We start from the raw sequence: 20,631 nt of genomic DNA, 5'->3' as shown, positions 1-20,631 counted from the left end.
GATGCAATAAAATACGGATCAAATGCACAATGTTCAATATGTTCAATATCCAATATAGCAGCAATGTGGATTTGTGTGTGTTGTGTGTGTGCTGTATTCACGTGGGTGGTTGAGAGTTCAGCATTCTGATGGCCTGAGGTAAGAAGCTCGACCTCAGCCTCTCTGTTTTGGCCATGCAGGAGCGGAGACGTATCATCATGTTGATCAGAAACCTGCTGACTGCGTATGGAGTGTATAATGATAGTGTGAGTTATTTAATCACGAAGCAGTAGTTGTACTTTGTGTTTACAGGTATCATATGGACTGCTTGACGCCAGCGGTAAGCACATCTCCTGAAGGTGACTGGGTTTGTCCAGACTGTGCAGCCATTCCTCCTCATACAGGTGAAACTGTGAAGTTATTGTAGATGTATATAAATCATAAAGCAGCAAGTGCAGTCCCCAGCTTTAAACTCTTCAGAATAAATACAAACCTTTTATTTTTTTCATTTTTCATGCAGCTAAAATCAAATTTTTGTGAAATTCTCTTTAAATAATGCCAACATTGTTATGAAGAAACCAGGCATATGTAGAGGTGTAAGTTTGTCTTTGATGTTGAACACGATCCAGATGTTTTTATTAATAATAAGCATTGAAACTTGACTTTTCAAAATTGTCTCCGTACAGACGACGCCTCCATGGTGGAAGAGATCAGTGATGGAGAACTTTCAGACCTTCTCGCTGAAGTCGATGACACGGAGTCTACCAGCAGTCGCCTTCGACCTTCGACCTTGACTCACGCGAGCGGCTTGTCAGTGCGACGACGCAGCACGAGGCTCCGGAACAGAGCCAGAGACGAGCCGAGTCCTCGGCCACAAACATCCTTGGTCAGTTTAACGTTGCACACCATCTGTTTTTATTTTCCAGACAGCTCGTGGTGAACACTTTATTGGAGATAGTGGTACAATTTAAGTTAAACCTTTCAACTACAGCAACAACAACAAAAAACATAAAACACCAGTTGATCCACTGGAGATATTTCCAGTGTCCTCACACACGCCTCTGTTAAGTAACCAGACATAATAAACAAATCTGTTTACTCCTTTTGTGCGACAGAGGAACTTTAAAGTCCAAGTGTTTCAAAAATTAGCTTTCAAATCGTGTAACTTTCTCTGCTCTGAGATGGAGGCTGTGTCCTCTGGAGAAGCGGAACGTGATAAATGAGGACAAAAGTCCACAAATGTGACACTGTCAGTTTTTATCCGAAATAAAAACGTAAACACGCTTAAAACAAAAAGTTCGGTTTAACTTTAATATGAATTCACATTGTTTGCTGTACATTAATCTGATAGATGTTAGATTCCTGTTGATTTCTAGTTAATATTTAGTGCAGGTTTCTTTTCTCACTACAATTTTTCTTGTGGGACTATCAATATAACTGATATTTATTCTTCCTTTAGAAGTGTAGAATTTCCCCTATTAAACCATAGCAAATTTACCCCTTTCTTCATAGTCATTCAGATGGTGAGAGGGCTATTAAATAACATTCAAACCAGTCACTGTAAATACACTGCTGTGGCACATAACCGCGTTTCCTGCTTAACTTTAGTACAGGTGCATGCAACGCAGCCATACGACCGACTGCACACTCATTTTCTGTGGCAGCATGTCGGCGAGATCGCGTAGTGTTTTAATTATTAGCAGGAGTAGAAGTAGTTTTTTTGGTTTTTAGTACAGTTGCAGGTTTGTTTTTGATACATTGTGGTGTATTTATTCTATACTAAACAGCATTTCACATGAATGAATATATACACATGTAGACACATCTGTAGTTCGCGTTGGCATTTATCTCTGCTGGTCCCGTGTGACCGTCAACCGTGAACTTTGAACCATGAGGCAGGTCAGTGGAATAAGACAAAATACTGAATAATAAAAGGTGACAAATAACATGAACAAAACAACAATAACAGTCAAGGAAAATCAGTATAGGCTCCAATTAAAGAATACATACTACTAGCCATACATAATATGTGATAAAACAAGGCAATTTTTTTTAAATAAAATGTTTGTTTGCCTTGTCTTATTTCCTTGTTTTTGTGTTCTGGTAGTTTTGGTTGTATTCATCAACCCTACGCCCCTTTACCCAGTTTGGGATCCATCATTCAAACTTATTAATTCTATCTTTCTCTCCGAGTTTCTTTAATTGTTGTAAAGTCATCCGCTGCATGTGTTTGGGTCTGTGAGTGTGAAGTTTTGAGAGCTTAAAAATACCCTGAAGCTTCCGTCTATGTTGTTTGTGATCCTTTCGTCATCAGCTTCCATTGTATTGATTGATTGATTTTTTTCTTTTTCTTTCAGCATGTACCTAAATACCTGCTCCGAGCATCGAGGCCTGCAGTCAGAGCAGAAGATGACGTAACCACAGATAATCGGAGCAATACCAGCAGTTCTTCTTCAGTAAGTTTGTCTTCAACTGTCACTTCACTTCAGTCTCTGCACAGTCTCTGATATTCAACATTTCTTCTTGTGTTTTTCACAGAGTTAAATACACAAACAAAGGCAAAGTCAGTATAAGAGGATGTTCTTCACCGTGTGATACATGTTCTGTTAATCGCCACTAGGCGGCAGCATTGTATTTGGCAGATACAACCATAGACTTGATGTAGGAAAATGTAACCTGCAGGTGCTTCTTTGTTGTTTTCTAGCCTCTGTATAAAACAAAAGTGTAAAAATAGATAGATTTAGATGTTTTTTTTATTGGGAATAAAAACTTAAAACAATGTATGAGTCTCAGTACTATGTTAGTGGACAGTGGCAGAAAGAACAGCAACAGTTATTTTAGAACTCAAGACTAAATGTAAATGAAAAGAAAGCCATGTACAATGTTCCAGATTAAATTATTTAACTGTACAAACAGAAATGAAAAGTGAGAATAAAGTTGAGAATTTTCCAGCACCCGTTAATGACTGTTTGTCTGTTTTTATTTCAATAACATAAAACTTTTAAGTTTGGATTATTGGACAAAGGACTCATTTTATGGATGAAATGAAATAAATTTTAAGTTTCATTTTGAAGTTTAAATCCAAAATGATCAATTATCAAATCGGTAATTTAATCAGCCCGTGAATATCATTTAATATGGTCCCATACATGTACAAAGTGTTAGAGAAAACGAAAATGAATATGAATCTTTTGTCTTGACTTAAGAGGGTGAAATAAGTGTCATAGTTGTGTTATTTTGGTGCAGGTGCCTCGGTGTGGATTACAGGAGGTGCACTGGGGTCTCGCACCTCAAATAGGAGTCGGCTCCTGTGATCGTCTGCAGGATTCCCTAATCCAACCTTTATCAGCGGCACCGAGCCATCGCTTAGCAACGGCAGCCTCAATGATTCCTCAGGATGTGATGCAGCTTTGAAGCACATGAGGAGGCGTTCTCACAAGGACACACAGGTTTATGCTGCTGTTCCCTTTTAAGGACTCACATTGACTTCCGTTCATCTGGACAGCCTAAACAAAGCAATATCCCTAACCTTAACCATAACCAGTTAATCCCTAACTGTAATTAAAATCTGATACCTAAACTTAACCAGTTCCTCCAGGTTTTCTTCTCCATCAGGACCAGGACAGTGTTTATTCCAGAAAAGGTCATAAAGAGAGGTAACGAATACAAACGCACTTCGACTGTTTTGATGTTTATCAATTTATGAAGCATCAGTGAATTCCCTTATCTTGTAATAAAGTTATGTATTTACTCTGAAGTTGTTATCAGTTTGTATTTAGAATCCGTCAAACAGAGACAAAACATGCCTGCAGCTCATGTCATACTTTTCCAACCCCAAAAAATTGAAGCGCAGGGGAAAAACACGTTTTCTGTCGTGCTGTGTTTAAACTAAGGAGAATGTCCCGGTTGTGTACTCGAGTGCTCAAACTGTGATTGTTGTTGTTCTTTTGTGAATACAACATAAAAATCATCTCTCAATCAATCATTTGAGCTGATGGAGAAAGGACTTCCCTCTGTTTCTCCTCCAGCTCTGACCCAGCGCTGACCCTTGTCCACACTTTATGAGATCCCGCCACTCGTCTCCCTGGCAGAACTCTGTAGTCTTTTGAAGAACTCTCCAGCACAGCGGATAAGGATCTGGGCCTGTGGTGCTGTTCTGACACAGTGGAGCCAAAGGTCAAAACATCTACTGACCCCGCTGCTGCTGCTCCTCTTCATGATGAGTACAGTATGTTCTTGACAGCTGATGTGCTCATTGACAATAACAGGCGCACACACAGTATAACTTATTTAAGTTCTATAACTTTTTAAACCCCCTTTAAAGCTTTTAAAAACATAGTTCAGTTTCTTTTGGGAAAATACTTTTTATTCAACCATCTTGCCAAGAGCTGGATTGGAATATCAGTACCATGTGTATGTCTGCATGCTGGAAACAAAGCTCAGGCCCAGAAGAAGAAGAAGAATGAAAAGAGGAAACGGTCTGGCTCAATCCAAAATGAAAAACAGTTCAATAACACCTGGTGCATAAAGTCCCACGTCTTATTTTTTTTAATCTGCACAAAAGAAAACATCATAGAACCATCCAGTTTTTATGGATTTTTCTTTTATAATATGTTTCGAGGACAGTGTCGGTACCATTAATATTGTGTAGTGTAGTGAGAAGACGCATACGCACATAATACACAGCATTATTGAGCTTCTGCACCTCACACCTGCAGTCAAAAGAGATGCCATTACATACTGTGTGCTCAGCAGCAGCAGCAGCAGCATGGCTTCTCACTGCTCTCTCTCTCTCTCCAACAGACCAAAGAGGGGAGCTAAAGTAGGTCACCCTCCCTGAGACCCACACATCTCCTCTCTCCCTGTGATTCAACGCTGCAGTCGTAGTGCGTGTGTGTGCGTCTGCCACGAGAGCGGCTGCCGAAATGTGAGTCGACAGCTTCTCTCTGCGCGTGTTTTGACAGGGCATGGTCGTCTCTCTGACCGAGTCTGACGCCACAGGAGCCACAGGTCCGTGCACAACCTTATTGATATGATAGACAATAATGATAGCCACACTCTTACTGACTGCAAAGACATTGGTGTTCTTTCCTCTGAGGACAAAGAAGTCTGAGAACACAGAACTATGTTTAAATATATACAGAGGCTATAAGAATGTGCAGTATAGAGTGCCAGTATATCCTTTTTTCAGCACAACCTATAGGCAATTGGATGAAAACCTTTTTTTTTTTAAATTATATTTTCACCAACTATATAAAATAACTACTAAAAATTTTTTGGAATTGGACTGAATTTGTGATATTTGGAAATACAAATCAAAAGTTCCGAGGTCTGTTGCCTTGTTTTTAGCAACAAAAATCAAATAAAAAGGCTCTATTTTGTGACTTTTGCACAATTATCACTACAAAAAAAAAAAGTATGCGACATAAAATGAATCATAACTTTGGTTCAACAACACGTGAAAGAAAATAATATGCATTTTGTGAATCTTGAAGGTGTGACCTATAAACACACGCTCCAGGATGTCCATATAAGGAGTTGTGTTGTTATTCCCGAGGGTGCACCTGCGGCACTGACCTGTGCTGTGTGAGCACTAAGGGTTAAAGGTCCAGTATGTTGGATGTTGGGGACGGATGTCGTAACAATATGTTTGTACAGTAGCCCAGAATGGACGTGAAGACCACTGCAGTTTCTTATAATACACTTGAATAAGCAGCAGGATGCAATATGCAACATGCCCCCTAGATGGCACTAAATCCTACACATTGGTTCACAACAGTTAGGTCAGCTGACCATCGTTAAAACACTCTCAATGTGTAATGCAGGGTTTTTATATCTCCACAAATAAATAAAATAAGTTTTTCCAAAAATTAAACACATAAAACTATGAAAAATACCCAAAACAGCCTGTACAAACTGATTAAAACATTACAAGAACATACTCAAACAATAAAGTAACAATAAATAGAAAGTGCAGAGATGCATCACTCTCTAAGAATAAGTCAGTTATAGGTGGATATTATTGGATGGGATTATTGTTGTTGCATATATTGTTGTTTGGCAATATATTAAAAGTATTTAAAACAACGGGTGTCTGTGCAGCTGCGAAAAAAATCCAAAACAGCATCAGGTTCAAGCTTTTACATAATTTGTTAGACAAAGTAAAGCAGATTCGGAGCTGCCAGGCCACCATACTGCACCGTCATGCCAGATAACAATAGTTTCTCCAGGATTTTAAGTGAAGCCAGCCGCTGACTCGGCAGTTTCACTGACCAAGAAGCTCTTGGAGCTCGTATCTCGTATTAGTAAAAGAAACTTGGGATGAAGCAGAGGAGGAGACGGCGTCACGTGACTGACCAAACTGCTGTTTTTTGTCCAAAAAGAATGGACATGGCCTGTTCTGGTGGACCGCTTGCTTTTAAGTGCCACAGGCTTATGATGATCCTGCTTGGTTTTATATTCCCTTTTTTGACTATTAGCAGAATCAACGTTCAACAGTATTTGTTTGTTATGTAAGGAGGAAACACTATACTGTGTCTTCCCTTTGAGATTCCCTTGAATGACTGTAGCATTTAGTCAAGTCACCTCCGCTGAGAGTCGATGAGATCATCTTCATTCATGTCCTGAGCTGCAGGCTTTTTAAAGCCGGGATGGGAAGGAACAATGGCGCTCTATGAAAACCTGCAGTGAAATCCCAAGCAGGCGCTCCTTCTCCAGCCTTTCCTATTTCCTGTGAATTAATAATAGCCTTTCTGGGTCAGTGGATGCACTTAAGATACTCTTGTTTAACAGCTGCACGGGGGAAGTGGTGCACTACAGCTATCCTGGAATCGTGTTAAACCTTTAAAAGGTTTTATTTTAAGTGTTTGGGAATTACTGTAAGTGAGTGAATTAAATGGCTTTTACATTACATGGATTTCACAGCTTGTGCGACGGTCAATAAGACTGAAAACGTACTATACGCAAAGGAGCGAAAGTAATGGATGGAAGTGGTATGAATCTGTGTGGGGATAGAGAGAAGATCCATACAAGCTGTGGAGAATTTAAAAATGAAAGAGAACTTGATTAACGGATTGAAAGGCCTCATAATTACAACTGGATTATAGTTCAAGTCACCAATAATCTTTATGGATATTTTGACGTTTGATCTGCATTGACTGAAATTCAAATCCTCAATTTTTTGTTTGTTTAAGTACAAAAACATAAAGAATAGTTAACTCACATCCATTCCATTTATTCAAATGAATTTAAACATGACGTCAGCACTCAAGATGAGGGATGAGCATGTGTTGCATTCATGCGCAAACAGAAAATTTCAGTGACAATTTAATTGGTGGTGTTTGGTTGATCATATTAACTCATATTGATCTGGTATTACTATTTTAGTGAAAAACAACAATTATTTATTTAAAAAAATATATATAAACAATAATTTCTGAGAACCAAAACACCAAAATCCAAATGGATTTTCCTTTGCTTAACTTAAAATGTCTTATTGTATTAAAGTTTTGCCGTTTCTCCATTTACAACTGAAAATATAACATTTACTCCACAATACGATTACTTTAAATACTTACTATGATTCTGGAACTGCTCTCACAGGTCCTACTGTAAGTCGAACGTATGGAGTTTTAAAATTTCCGACATTTCTGTGGAGCACGTGAAGGCAGCACGATGTGCAGAGCTGCTGGAGGAGTGCAGCGGCTCCTCAGACCGGATCAGACCGAGCAGAGTGAGGGGAGAGTGGGCAGCAGCAGGAGCAGGACAACGCGGGACAAGACTCACTGTAACTGGATACTAACTAAATACTCTGTTTTTTTAAAAAAACTACCTGGGAGATGAACCCCGCATTTTAAACACGTTGAAGTCTTTTTTTTTTTTTTTACTCCAACTTAAGAAAATGACGGTGGATTTTGAAGACTGCATCAAAGATTCACCCCGGTTTAGGTAAGAAACACGAAACTCTCCGGTTCATTTAACGTCTCAGAAGTGTTGAATTGCGAAATTGTGTTTGCGGGTTATTTCTGCGTAATTATAATAGACAGGGGAATGGTTTGAGCAGCGTGAGTCTCTTACATGTGTGAACTGCGACGTGTTGCACTGAAAAGTCGCTGGGAAATGATGGACTTCGAATTACAGTGTTGAGGTTCCCTCAGGCCCATCCCTGTGTCATTCATTTCACTTGATTTCATGATAATTATGTGGTGTCACATGGCCTCACTGGGAGCTGCTGAAATAAAAGCATAGATTATATACAGTTAAATTTACATACATGTGCACATAAACTCATATACAGTCATAAGTTCAGGTCTCAGCCTTGATTATTCTTGACTTGCCACAGTATTTTTTTCCCCCATTAGCATCCTTTGAAAAGCCGTTCAGTCAATTGGTGGAAAGCAAAAAAACCAAAACTTAAAGGTGCATTATGTAATAAATCTAAAGCAACTGATCGTAAAAAAAAATTAGAGCTGAAACGATTGATCGATGAATCGATTATTAATCGATGACTAAATTAATCGGCAACTATTTTGATAATCGATAATCGGTTTGAAGCTTTTTTCATGATTAAAACAAGATTTCTGATTGTTTTAGCTTCTTAAATGTGAATATTTTCTTTGTTTCTTCGCTCCACATAACAAAGAAATCATTAAAACTAAATCATTTTGGTTTGTGGACAAAACAAGACATTCAAGAACGTTGTCATTTCCAGGTTTGACGAACACGGATCAACGTTTTTTTTTAACATTTTATGGACCAACCGATTAATCAATTAATCGAGAAAATAATTGAGAGATTAATCGATTACTAAAATAATCGTTAGTTGCAGCTCTAAAGAAAATCCTCCTAATATGTCACAGAGACTCAGGAATAATGTTCATAAAACAAACTGAACTCACCAACAACAACAGTACAGCCAAAATATTCGCATTAAAAAAAATCTCTTGCAGACTGCAAATCATGTTTATGTTTTGAAATCATGTTTTGGCATGTGGCGCCACCTACCGCCGTCTACCAATCATTGCAGTCAGTGGAGTCTCAGCTGCCCGAGCAACCGCGGGTTGCCAGTTACAGTACGTCTAAGCTACAATGGCGGAGAAAACGAAACCTAAAAGACCACTGTATTTTGAATTTGAGTGTAGTAACCGTTTTTTGGCCACATTCTTACATATGGTGCCTTTAATGTAGTTAATATAGCTAGTATATCATACATTTTCTCTCAAAAAGTAGAGTTAGGGGTACACGACGAGCAGAAATGAATTGGCAACTTTGTTTCGCGACTCTCATTTCATGCAACATACACATCACTGTCCCCATATTTGAAATGTATAATGTCAACTTAGTTTTATAAACTCTTAGATTGCCATTGAAAAGAGATAAAGTGTGAAGAAGATGTAAACAAAAAGGATAACAAGCCATTTGTGATTTATCAGCTGTGTCAAATTGGCTCCATCTGAACAGATGAAGTCAATCTGCAAATCCTGCACAACTCATTTCCTTTTCAATATAATGCTTTTCACTCTCATAGCAGATCAAGTTGACTTTGCTGACCGCGCTAAAACCATACGTCGTGACTTGTTTAAAGGGCAAACTATGCAATACCCTAATTTAACAACTTCGGAGTCACTGAGATGGTTAAAATGGCTTGTCCGCGAGGAGATTGGCCGATGTCTCCGATTCCCCCTACTGTCTTTTAGCGGAAAACCAGCCCGAAATCGCACAAGACGCATGCGCCGCCCAGCCAGGTAGATGGAGGCGTCAAAATTTAGACGTTTATCACAGTAGACAAGAAGCAAACATCGGACTGGCTTTTTTTGAATGGCTTTTTCTTGCAGTTGTAAGAATCTTTCGGATAAACTCTCTACGCATTTATGTGTATTTGCACAAAACGGCGGTCGACCCAAGGGGGAGCGCCGTGGAGTTGACCTGTAAAGTTCCAAATTGTGCTAGTAGACTGAGACAGCTGCAAACGGTTTGGAGTTTTTGCAAAAAACACAAAAGAAGCGCCCACAAAAAGAAGTATATTCTTGTGCCCCGAGCAACTGCTGTATACACCCAAAGGCTCCCTCAGTCAGGTCTGCTACCATTGCTTGATGGAGCCCGCCTTTTGACGAAGGACCAAAGGTTACACACTGTAGCTTTACACTGTGATATTAGTACTTCTCCTTCTCAGTTTAGGATGTGAATACTTCCACCGCCACTCGCCTGTAATAATATATCATATTTCCGATCCAGGAGAACCAAAGGAAAGAAGTGAAAGTGATTTACTGCAATGTGCTAACAGCGGAAATCCATCGTAACGTTTAGATTCCCGTCATTAATAAGCTCCTGTCCAAGGATCCGTCTCAAAGTCGGGTTGCAACCAACGGTCAATCAATCATCTCGTCTGAAAAGCGCGAAAAGGTCACTTGTATGTTTTCTTAAAGCGTAATGCTGTCAAACATCTGTTCACCTGCAACAGAAAAGAAAAGGCTAATTCTCAACATGTACTGTACATTTCTATACAGTGACTGTTGTCTGTTGGCTTATGCTTCAAGTATTGTTTCAGCAGCAGCTCAATCAGTGTCACTTCAAACGGTTTCGCTAATCACTGGATCGCAGAAGGTTTCCACTCAGACTCTGAGTGACCGCTGTGCACCAGAGGTTACATCAATAAGACAGGAATTTTTCGACACCCACATCTAAACCTGGTCGTCTGCTCTGCCAAACTGTCTGAGAATCCACAATCCTTTCACACGTACAGAGGAGGAAAGATCCTTCACTGCAGCTGAAGTACCAATGAAATGATATGGGAAGATACTTGGTTATAAGTAAAAGTCTATAAGTCCAGGATAGGTCTTATATATAATAACATACATTACAGTCATCCACCGTATGTTTACACAGTTGGTTTAAAATGCTGATTTGAGTATTAAGTATTCCATTTATTTTTCAGTAATTTCAAATTGTGGCATTGAGCATTGTTGTCTCACAGCAAGATGATCACCGTGTGGAGTTTGCAACTGGGGATTAGGTTAATTGGACGCTCCATAAGGACTATAGGTGTCAGGGTTAAAGTAAACGGTGTTTGTCTCCTGTGATGGACTGACCATCTTTCGCTCTATGTCGGCTGGTATTGGCTCCAGCTCTCCCTGCAGCCCTCATGTGGAGGATGAAGAGGTAGACAGTGGATTGATGGATTCCAAATGGCATACAATGAAAAGCACGCATGAGTCGTGTGTGTCCTCAGTGATCGTCACCGAATATTTTGATTTTTAATCGCGAAAACAAATGGACGGACAAAAATGGAGTATAAATTGGCTGTTGGTGTTGGGGTTATTTGTGATTCATCAATGTGTTTCAGAATCTGCAGCTGCATTAGTTTGGTATTGTTGCAAATTAGTTCACAGTGCAGGGGATTGATTAATGCAGTGTGATTAATGGTGTGCATAATCGTTATCATATGTATGTTTCAAATTCCTTAATATTTTTATTGTTTTGTTTTTGTGAATTATTGGATAATTTGACCTGGAAAACAAAAGCTTTTCAGCTTTTTTTTGGCAAGACATCAAGCAAAAAGTTTTATCATTGTGATCTTTCATTTGCGCGCTCCCACGTAGAGAGAATCTGTGCTTCCAGACTTGACAGCAGCACGTAAATGACTGTCATCTGGAGCTGCAGAGAGGCGCACATGTCGCAGGAGGCTTTGCTCAGTGAGCGACGGGCGTTTGCACAAACCTTCTCCTTCTGTGTTTCACAGCGCAGTGAAGCTGCAGCGAGTCGGGGCTGCGTGTTAGCGTCAACTACCTCATTATTTGGGTTAGAAAGAAAATCAATGATTGTGTTAGTCCGACTAAAGCCAGACTTTTTAAAACAGATGTTAACATGTTAGTCCGACTAAAACCAGACTTTTTAAAACAGATGTTAACATGTTAGTCCGACTAAAACCAGACTTTTTAAATTAGATGTTAGTCCGACTAAAAGCAGACTTTTTAAAATAGATGTTGAAATGTTAGTCCGACTAAAACCAGACTTTTAAAATAGATGTTAACATGCTAGTCCGACTAAAAGCAGACTTTTTAAAACAGATGTTAACATGTTAGTCTGACTAAAATCAGACTTTTAAAATAGATGTTAACATGCTAGTCCGACTAAAACCAGACTTTTTAAAACAGATGTTAACATGTTAGTCTGACTAAAATCAGACTTTTAAAATTAGATGTTAGTCCGACTAAAACCAGACTTTTAAAATGGATGTTAACATGTTAGTCCGACAAAAAGCAGACTTTTTAAAATAGATGATGAAATGTTAGTCCGACTAAAACCAGACTTTTAAAAAAGATGTTAACATGCTAGTCCGACTAAAACCAGACTTTTAAAATAGATGCTGACATGTTAGTCTGACTAAAACCAGACTTTTTAAAATAGATGTTAGTCCGATTATAACCAGACTCTTACAATAGATGTTAACATGTTAGTCCTGCTGAAACCAGACTCTTTAAAATAGATGTTAACATGTTAGTCTGACTAAAACCAGACTTTTTAAAACAAATGTTAACATGTTGATCCGGCTAAAATTGTACTGTATGCAATTTCTCACAGTTGGGTTAACGTATCTGGCAATTGGGATTCAAATTACTACTGTAGGTATATATTCAGTTGGACTCAATCCACAGATCCCACCCTCTGTCTTTGACCTGGAAATAAGAGAAGAAACTGGTACACAGACAAAGAACAAGAACAAAAACATAGCAAAATCCAGACGTGCACTTTTGGTCTTCTAAGGACATTAAATGTGATCTGTCAGCTTTATTTTGAAGTTAATGGATGGTAGAAAGACATGGAATGACATGCTATCAACCAGCCACCAGCTAACGTTTGGTTTTGGAAGGACACTCAACTGTCTCCAATACAACTGCATCAATGACTTTAAACCACATGTACAAGTGGAGAAAGACGTTCCCGTTTTGCTCCAGATATTGTCAGTTACGTTTATATTACGAGTCTTTTATGTGCTGCCCGGGATGTTTAAATGACCAGAAAGAGTTCTCGCAGCCACTGTAGCCCCGTAACAGTGTTTTCAGAGAGCATCCAAATGGCTCTTTTGTGAAGCTAAAAGCAACACGCTACAGTTAAATATGAAGCGTTATGTAACCAGCCCGGAGGTGGATGACTGGAAGGAAGCAGCGGGCCCAGAATACAGGAAAATCAAGGGTTTTCACAATGAGCATTGGAACGACACACTGATTCCCACACATGTAAAATCAGACAGGGAATCAGTTCTGTGCTATTACTTCTCAAATATTCTCTACTAGCTTGATGCTCACTCTGCATTTGAACAAAGACGGTGAACAAACCAGGAGACGGCGGCCTGCTGCGTATGCTTTTCCTAACAACATCACAAGTATAACTCGTCCACTTCAGAGCTCGAACTAACTATTTGTGTTTTTCTGTTAGTTTCCATGGATACGCTGACTCAGACAGATGTGAGGCTGCGACCAGCAGCGATGCTCATGCACATCTGCTTTGAGAAAGTCTGTAACAAATAACAAGGCCACAGGAACTCATGTGTTTGTGTTTGCTCCGGCACAACATTGGCAACGCACGACGTTTGAGCTGTTTTCTCACCACTGACATGTTAATTTGAGGTCACACTTACATACTGTTGGAGCACAATATATATACGCAATGGCTTCACACACATGGCAGCCATTCACTTATGTTGTAGTTTATATTAGATGTATCGTGGCTGCGACTAATGATCATTTTCATTTGCAAATAATGAATCATGATATTGATTACACCAGCACTCAAGTGCCAGAACATTCGAAAAACAATGTTCATCATCTTTTCCCAGCGTCCACCATGATTCAGTTTAGTTTTGATAACTTGATTTACCGGTCGATCTACGTTCCAACCCTGACCTATAGTCATGAGGTTTGTGCAATGACTGAAAGAACGATATTGTGAATACAGACAGCCGAAATGAGTTTCCTCCGCAGGGCGGCAGGGCTCAGCCTTAGCGATAGGGTGAGGTCTGGGCATCTGGTTAGGATGTCTCCTGGACATGCCAACAACAAACATGTCTCCTGTGGAAGTGTTTTGGACTTCCGAGAGGAGACCTTGGGGCCGACCCAGGACACACTGGAAGGATTATATCTCTCGGCTGGCCTGGGATCACCTTGGGATCCCCCCCCCCCGGCTGGAGAGAGGGCTGTCTTGGCTTCCTTGCTACAGCAACCATCATGCATGGCTCCAGAATAGTATAGTATAGTAACACTAAACAGTATAGTAATAGTATGGTAATAACCTTGTTGTAGGGAGGGAGGTGATATTCAAGCAATACAATCTTATCTGAAATGCAATTTCCATTTTAACTATAGGGCTGAATGATTTAGATCTGATAGAACTGTCTCCAACTTGCATGTTTTTCCAATTTGCATTGAAAATAGACAACAATACCATGTGGCTTGGTAATGGGATCAATACATCTTTCACATGAACATATTTGTGATTACCATGATATAAAGTCCTCTATGTCCAACACACATTTCCCATTATAACCAACTATTATCTGGTGATTAACACAGTAATGAGATAATTCTTATTTTATTACAAACGATTACCATACTAATACTCTACTGTGTGCATTTTGTTGCTGTACTGTAAGTGTCACATTTCTGGTTCTTTCTTGCGTCCCAACAGTCCTGCAGCAGGATATGACTTTTGTCTTGTCCAGAGCTTGACTTCTGCTGTGGCTGAGAGACTTTGAGAGTCTTTTTTTTACCTGATTCTTAGTGGCCCGGGGGGCCAGAGACCTCCATGATACCTCCACCTCTACTGTGAGCAGCTGGGGGAGGAGAGCTGTGCCTCGGGCCGCCGTCATGGCAATGGGCCTCGTCACTGAGTCACAGGGCAGAGACCAGAGAGCGCCGGCAGGCGGGGAATTCAAGGCCAATGACCTGTGGCTCTTGCAGCTTGTGTGTATCCAGTGTCTGTGAGAAAATGAGTGGATGGATGGATTTTTGTGACAGTCAGATGACAGGGCTGGAGAGGGCTCCATGTGTGCAATTGTCTGGTGTGAAGGAATGCTGAGCATGTGGTGTTAACGTCTTGCTTTTGTACGGGTAGATTTACTCTGCCTGTTGAGAGGAAAGTTCAGCAAGAAATGCAGTAAGTTAGAAATCATATGCAATGTTGTGGCACATTTCTCACATTAATCTCACAATGTTGGAAATGTTTAAAACCAGACAGACATTAACAAATTAATGTTTAGTCGATGGTAGTTCTCTCTCAAAATGTTGTAAAAAATAATTACTTGATCAACTGTAAATGAACCGGCAACAATACTGGCCCTGACCCTGACCCTATATAGGATTTGAACCAGCGACCCCCCTTGTCTTAAACCCAATTCCTTTACTTTTGGCCAAGGGCTGCCAGGGGAAAAAAAACCCCCGCTTTTGTCAACTGAAGATCAAGGAAAACATAAAACGTTAGAAAATTGCGCCAAATTCTCACCACGTTGTCCAAAGACAACACTAAAGATAACGTCTCTCCCATGTTTGGTACGGTCCATCAACGGCACCAAAAACAGCACAAAAAAGACCAAAACTTCCACAGAATATCTTCACTAAACTGTGAAAAGTCCTTGTGATGTATTCAGTTTGCCTTCATCTTCTAACAGCTGTTGGATTATGATGAAACTACGCATCAGCGCTCACAGGTCGACCTTGTCCATCTTTAGAGGCGTCCATGTAAACTCTGTGCTGCGTTTCGTGAACTGCGACATTCATGATTTATTTGCTTTAACGTTTCAAGATGTACTATACTCTACCCATCTGTTTCATGTATGGTTGGATTTCATTCCGAGTTCATATCAAATACATATTTATAGAAAGGAGCTCGCTGCCAAGAGTGGAGTCTGTTCCTCATTATTGCTACTATAGATATTCAATTATTAAACAGCCGAGTGTCAAGTTCATCTCAGTCCGTGTGTGTGTGTGTGAGAGAGACATCACAGTTTTGGGGGATGTTGCTTGTGTTTCTGGAGGATCTACATCTCCAGCTGCAGCTGGTTGTGATGCTGTGCTGTGTGTGGTCCTGTTGCTTCTGCTCTAGTTTAGACTGACCTTCTTCCATCTGAGCAAAGAATGCTCCACCCAACACTGGGACTTTGGCTGGTTCACGGTGAAGGGCACACTCACTATGATAGTGGTTGAATAAACACCGCAGCTTATGTTAGTTTTTTGACTATCTTTGACCTTTGGTCTCCAGTGGTGGACTTTAACTGCATTTGTTCAAATCCTGTACGTCAGTACAATCTGGAGACGGGAAAGGATGAGTTGATTGTGTTGAATTTCCATGATGATCACAATTGGGAATTGAATTATCTTCTTGAAAATGCTGTATAGCTCGCAAAACATGCATTCTTTGTGATTTATTTTGAAGCTTCACAAGGGGGCATCTGCATCTTTATAATCATTCTAGGCCTTTATGAATTATAATGATCTTATTTAGGATTTATGTTCACTTGTTTTCTATCTGTGATGAAGGTACAATGTGTTCAGTGGGTTAAGGAGTGAATTAAGAATTTAAGGCAAACTGCCTATGCTTTTTTTTAATCCACTACATAAATTACAAATTAAGATTTCACTCTAAAATGCTTCTTTGTTATTCATAAATTCATAAATGCACTCATAACATTATGAGTTAGTTTTACTCGATGACATGTTCAACCTCCATCATGGAAGTTATGTTTGTGTTGTTGGTTGGTTGGTTGGTTGGTTGATTGGATGGTGAGTTGGTTGGTTGGTTGGTTGGTTGATTGGATGGTGAGTTGGTTGGTTGGTTGGTTGGTTGGTTGGTTGTTTGGTTGGTTGGTTGGTTGATTGGATGGTGAGTTGGTTGGTTGGTTGGTTGGTTGGTTGGTTGGTTGGTTGATTGGTTGATTGGATGGTGAGTTGGTTGGTTGGTTCGTTGGTTGGTTGGTTGGTTGATTGGATGGTGAGTTGGTTGGTTGGTTGGTTGGTTGTTTGGTTGGTTGGTTGGTTGGAGGCCAAGGAAGAACGCAGCTGATTGTGGAGAAAATCCGATTTAAGATTCATGGGATATTGGCGAGAAAAAGTGTTATGAAGGTTAATATGGATCGCACTTCTAAGATGGTGTTTGTGTTTGAATACTTCACGCTTGACAAACAGCATTGTTTCTGTTTGTTTAGTACTGAAGCAAAGCCTGTGTTCTGGTCTGTGACCTCTGCTTGTGATGTCAGCTTTACACGCATTAAACTCCAGCTCTGCTATCACCCCCCCCGAGGTGCACCCATGTGAGTTCATCTGCTATTTTAATTTTCATCCATGTGCTTGATTTTATGAGCTGGAGAGCTCAGTGGTGCTGGCCTGTGTGGGCTTATCACCATTTTGTTTAGGGCATCTGTGAGCTCTTATGTGCCGCAGCTAACAATTCCAGGTAATGAAAGTGACTAGGGATTAAGTCAGCAGTGTGCAGTGTGTCTTAATCGGGGATTGGCCCACATTCGCTTCAGCTCAATCCCTGGATGGTAAATTGTCACACCTGGAGGCTTAACATCCAATTGGTGACATGCTGATGTGAGGAAATGCAAATAGATCTAATGATACACACAGTGCTGCCGTGTAATTTCTTAATCACAGTGTTGTTGCCCTCCTACTAAAAAGGCCGTGCACCGCTAGTTGGGAAAAGGCTTTCATCTTTTTTAAAAGAGACCAGATGAAGGACTTGTGCCAGTTTGAGCCGCCGAGCTCTTCAAAGCATGTAGGGCAGCTATCGGAAGGTCGTCGCACAAAAAGACGATCAGAGTGCCACCTCCTAGTGTTTAAAGGCGTCTACATGTTCTCTACAGACACAAACTACAAGGCAATGTGTAGCAGATCGAGTGTTTATAAGGAAAAGCCCCTTTTCAGAGAAAGAAACATCGTGTTTTGCAGAGCTTCGAAATGACCCATTTTGCTGCAGAGCGTCTTCTGCACAGAGCGAAAATGAGATAGGATTGGAAGTTGTTTGTACGACCAGAGAGCATTATGCAAACCATTGTTTTCCTCTTCTTGAGATTTTCTGTTTGTTTGTCGGAGCCTTAACTCCTCCAGAAACGTCTCGCAGGCACGTCTGCATTTTTGTATCGTGGTGTTGATGTGTGAGGGAAGTTGTTTGTTGCCTCTTCAAACTTTCAGCCGTGGCTATAAATCACCATGTTCATTGAGTCTCAGTGAAAGGCTTTGTTGTGGGTGTGCAAATATTCTGGTGAAGGTGAATGTTCTGGTGAATATTCAGCACATGTTGAAAATTAAACATCGTTTTTTTGGTTTGTTTTGGACATGGAATAGCACAGATCCTTTGTGCCATAAATCAATACATTTTTTTATGTGAAAACTCATCCCAGTGGCAAAATGAATAGAAAATATAGTCAAGACATTGACAAGATTAGAAATAATGATTTTTATTGAAAATAATAATTTTGCCCTTTCGTCAAAGAACCAGCAAAACTGTTTTCAGCTGTGCTAACATCATTGCACAAGGGTTTTCAAGGGTTTTATAATCATCCAATAGCCTTCTAACGCTATTAGCAAACACAATGTACCATTGGAACACTGGAAATGGGCCTCTATACACCTATGTACATATTCCATTAAAACCAGACGTTTGCAGCTAGAATAGTCGTTTACCACATTAACAATGTATAGAGTGTATTTCTGGTTAATTGTTATATTCATTGAAATAATATGAAAATAAGGACATTTCTAAGTGACCCCAAACTTTTGAACGGTAGTGTAGGTATATGGAACCATAGTATAAACATTCATATGAATACTCGTGGATCAGTTTGGTATGTACAAGAGACTGCGATCAAATTCAGTTGTGGTTTCCCTAGTTACGCAACCATGTTAACTTTATGATGGTAATATAAGTTTGCCTTTGATGTGGTTTAGCTTGTGAAAAATCTCATAACCCACCGTTTGAAGTGTGCCTCTAAAAATCCTCGGTTTGAAGGTGATACTTAGTCCTTGCATTTCATTCCCGAATCCTCTCCCTCGAAAAAGTATTGGGACATGCTAAAATGTGAATGTGCAGAACAACAAAGGGGCTAAGTAAGCCTAAGTGGTGAAATGTGATTAGGCCTTAAAGGCTGCATGGATAGAAATTTGCCTACTTCTGGAACGTACTTACACGACAGTTCGAAAGTTTGCGGTCACTCAGAAATGTCCTTATTTTTGAAGGAAAAGCACTTTTTTTCAATGAATATAACATTAAATGAATCAGAAATACACTCTATATATTGTTATCTATGTACATAGGTGTATAGAGGCCCATTTCCAGTGTTCTAATGGTACATTGTGTTTGCTAATCACGTTAGAAGGCTATTGGATGATTAGAAAACCCTTGAAAGCCCTTGTGCAATGATGTTAGCACAGCTGAAAACAGTTTTGCTGGTTCTTTGACGAAAGGGCAAAATTATTATTTTGAATAAAAATCATTATTTCTAATCTTGTCAATGTCTTGACTATATTTTCTATTCATTTTGCAACTCTTTTGCTGAATAAAAGTGTGACTTTTAATGGAAAACACAAACGTGTTGACCCCAAACTTTTGAACGTTAGTGTATATTAATGTTTTTGGTGCTAATGTCAGAGTGCTCACACTTGTCCTTTAGACTGTTTGGTGTATCAGTTTATAAAGTGCTGTGTCCATCTGTTCTATATCCCGGAAGCGAATGAATGCTTTGTATAAATGGAGATGAATCCCCTGGTGAAATGCTTTGGGGTGCGGAGATGATGTCATCCCTGAGTCTTTTGTGAAAGGAGGGGAGAATCGCCGCGTGAGCCCCCACTGTCCTTCTTTTTTCATTTTGATGAATAGCGAGACGTTTCACTCACAAAGAGCTGTGGGGGGTGCAGAACGCTGCACTAATCTTCTTCTGTTGGACATCCTGAGAAGTGGCAAAGAGCTGGACAAAGTCGGTGCACAACTGGCAAGAGTGTGCGATGAAATCTAATGGATGAGGCTCAGTTCCTCTCCGCTCTCTTTCAAATCAACCGTCCGCTGTTGCCACAGGTTGCCCCTGGCTGAGACTCAGACATTGAATCGGCACTATGGCAACATCTTGAGCCCTAAATGATGGATGAGTTGTAGTAAATTGGCATTGGTGTTCCTACAACAGCCATCGGGTGAATCAAACCAGTGATCGCTAATGCAAGGCAAGGGGAGTTAGAAAGCAGGCGCTGTTCCAGACAGTGAGTGCAACATCACACACACGGAAACAACACACAGACTTTTAATACGGATAATCCACGTCTTTCTTCACAGAGTGGAGGAACAAAAAAAAACAAAAACTCAGCATTTGTTTTCCCTTTCTAGATTGGATTATGGTAATGGACCAAACATCTGATCTCAATTCTGTGTTGTCCGTGGATATCCGATGACTCATGTTGTTTGGAAATCCACTTTCTTTCCCCCCCGTTAATATGTCAGAGAGGGGCTCCAATTTGTCCCGGGATCAGACGCTGGTCACGTGTGTCTTACCTGTGAATGTCTCAATGTAGGAAGGAATGTTGAAAATGTTTGTCCCAAAGTTAACAGCTGGAATCTCTCGTCTCATCTGGGCACTGGGAACATTTCCTGACCTTTCATGGAGCAAGTTAAGTT

The 20,631-nt window shown here is 40.1% G+C and overlaps 1 protein-coding gene across 1 annotated transcript in view; it reads left to right on the top strand.

The window, feature by feature from the left end:
• The first annotated feature begins 7,854 nt into the window (after positions 1 to 7,854).
• LOC310931406 (arf-GAP with coiled-coil, ANK repeat and PH domain-containing protein 3-like) overlaps positions 7,855 to 20,631 on the top strand; it is a 77,423-nt gene continuing 64,646 nt past the window's right edge. The window contains exon 1 of the mRNA XM_083894543.1: positions 7,855 to 7,926. Within this exon, the coding sequence (XP_083750669.1) occupies positions 7,880 to 7,926 (47 nt within the window). The 5' untranslated portion in view covers positions 7,855 to 7,879. The remainder of the gene's footprint in view (positions 7,927 to 20,631) is intronic.

Source organism: Microchirus variegatus (assembly GCF_963457635.1).
Source record: "Microchirus variegatus genome assembly, chromosome: 9".
Classification (NCBI taxonomy): Eukaryota; Metazoa; Chordata; class Actinopteri; order Pleuronectiformes; family Soleidae; genus Microchirus; species Microchirus variegatus.
This window is presented reverse-complemented; position numbering and strand designations above follow the sequence as displayed.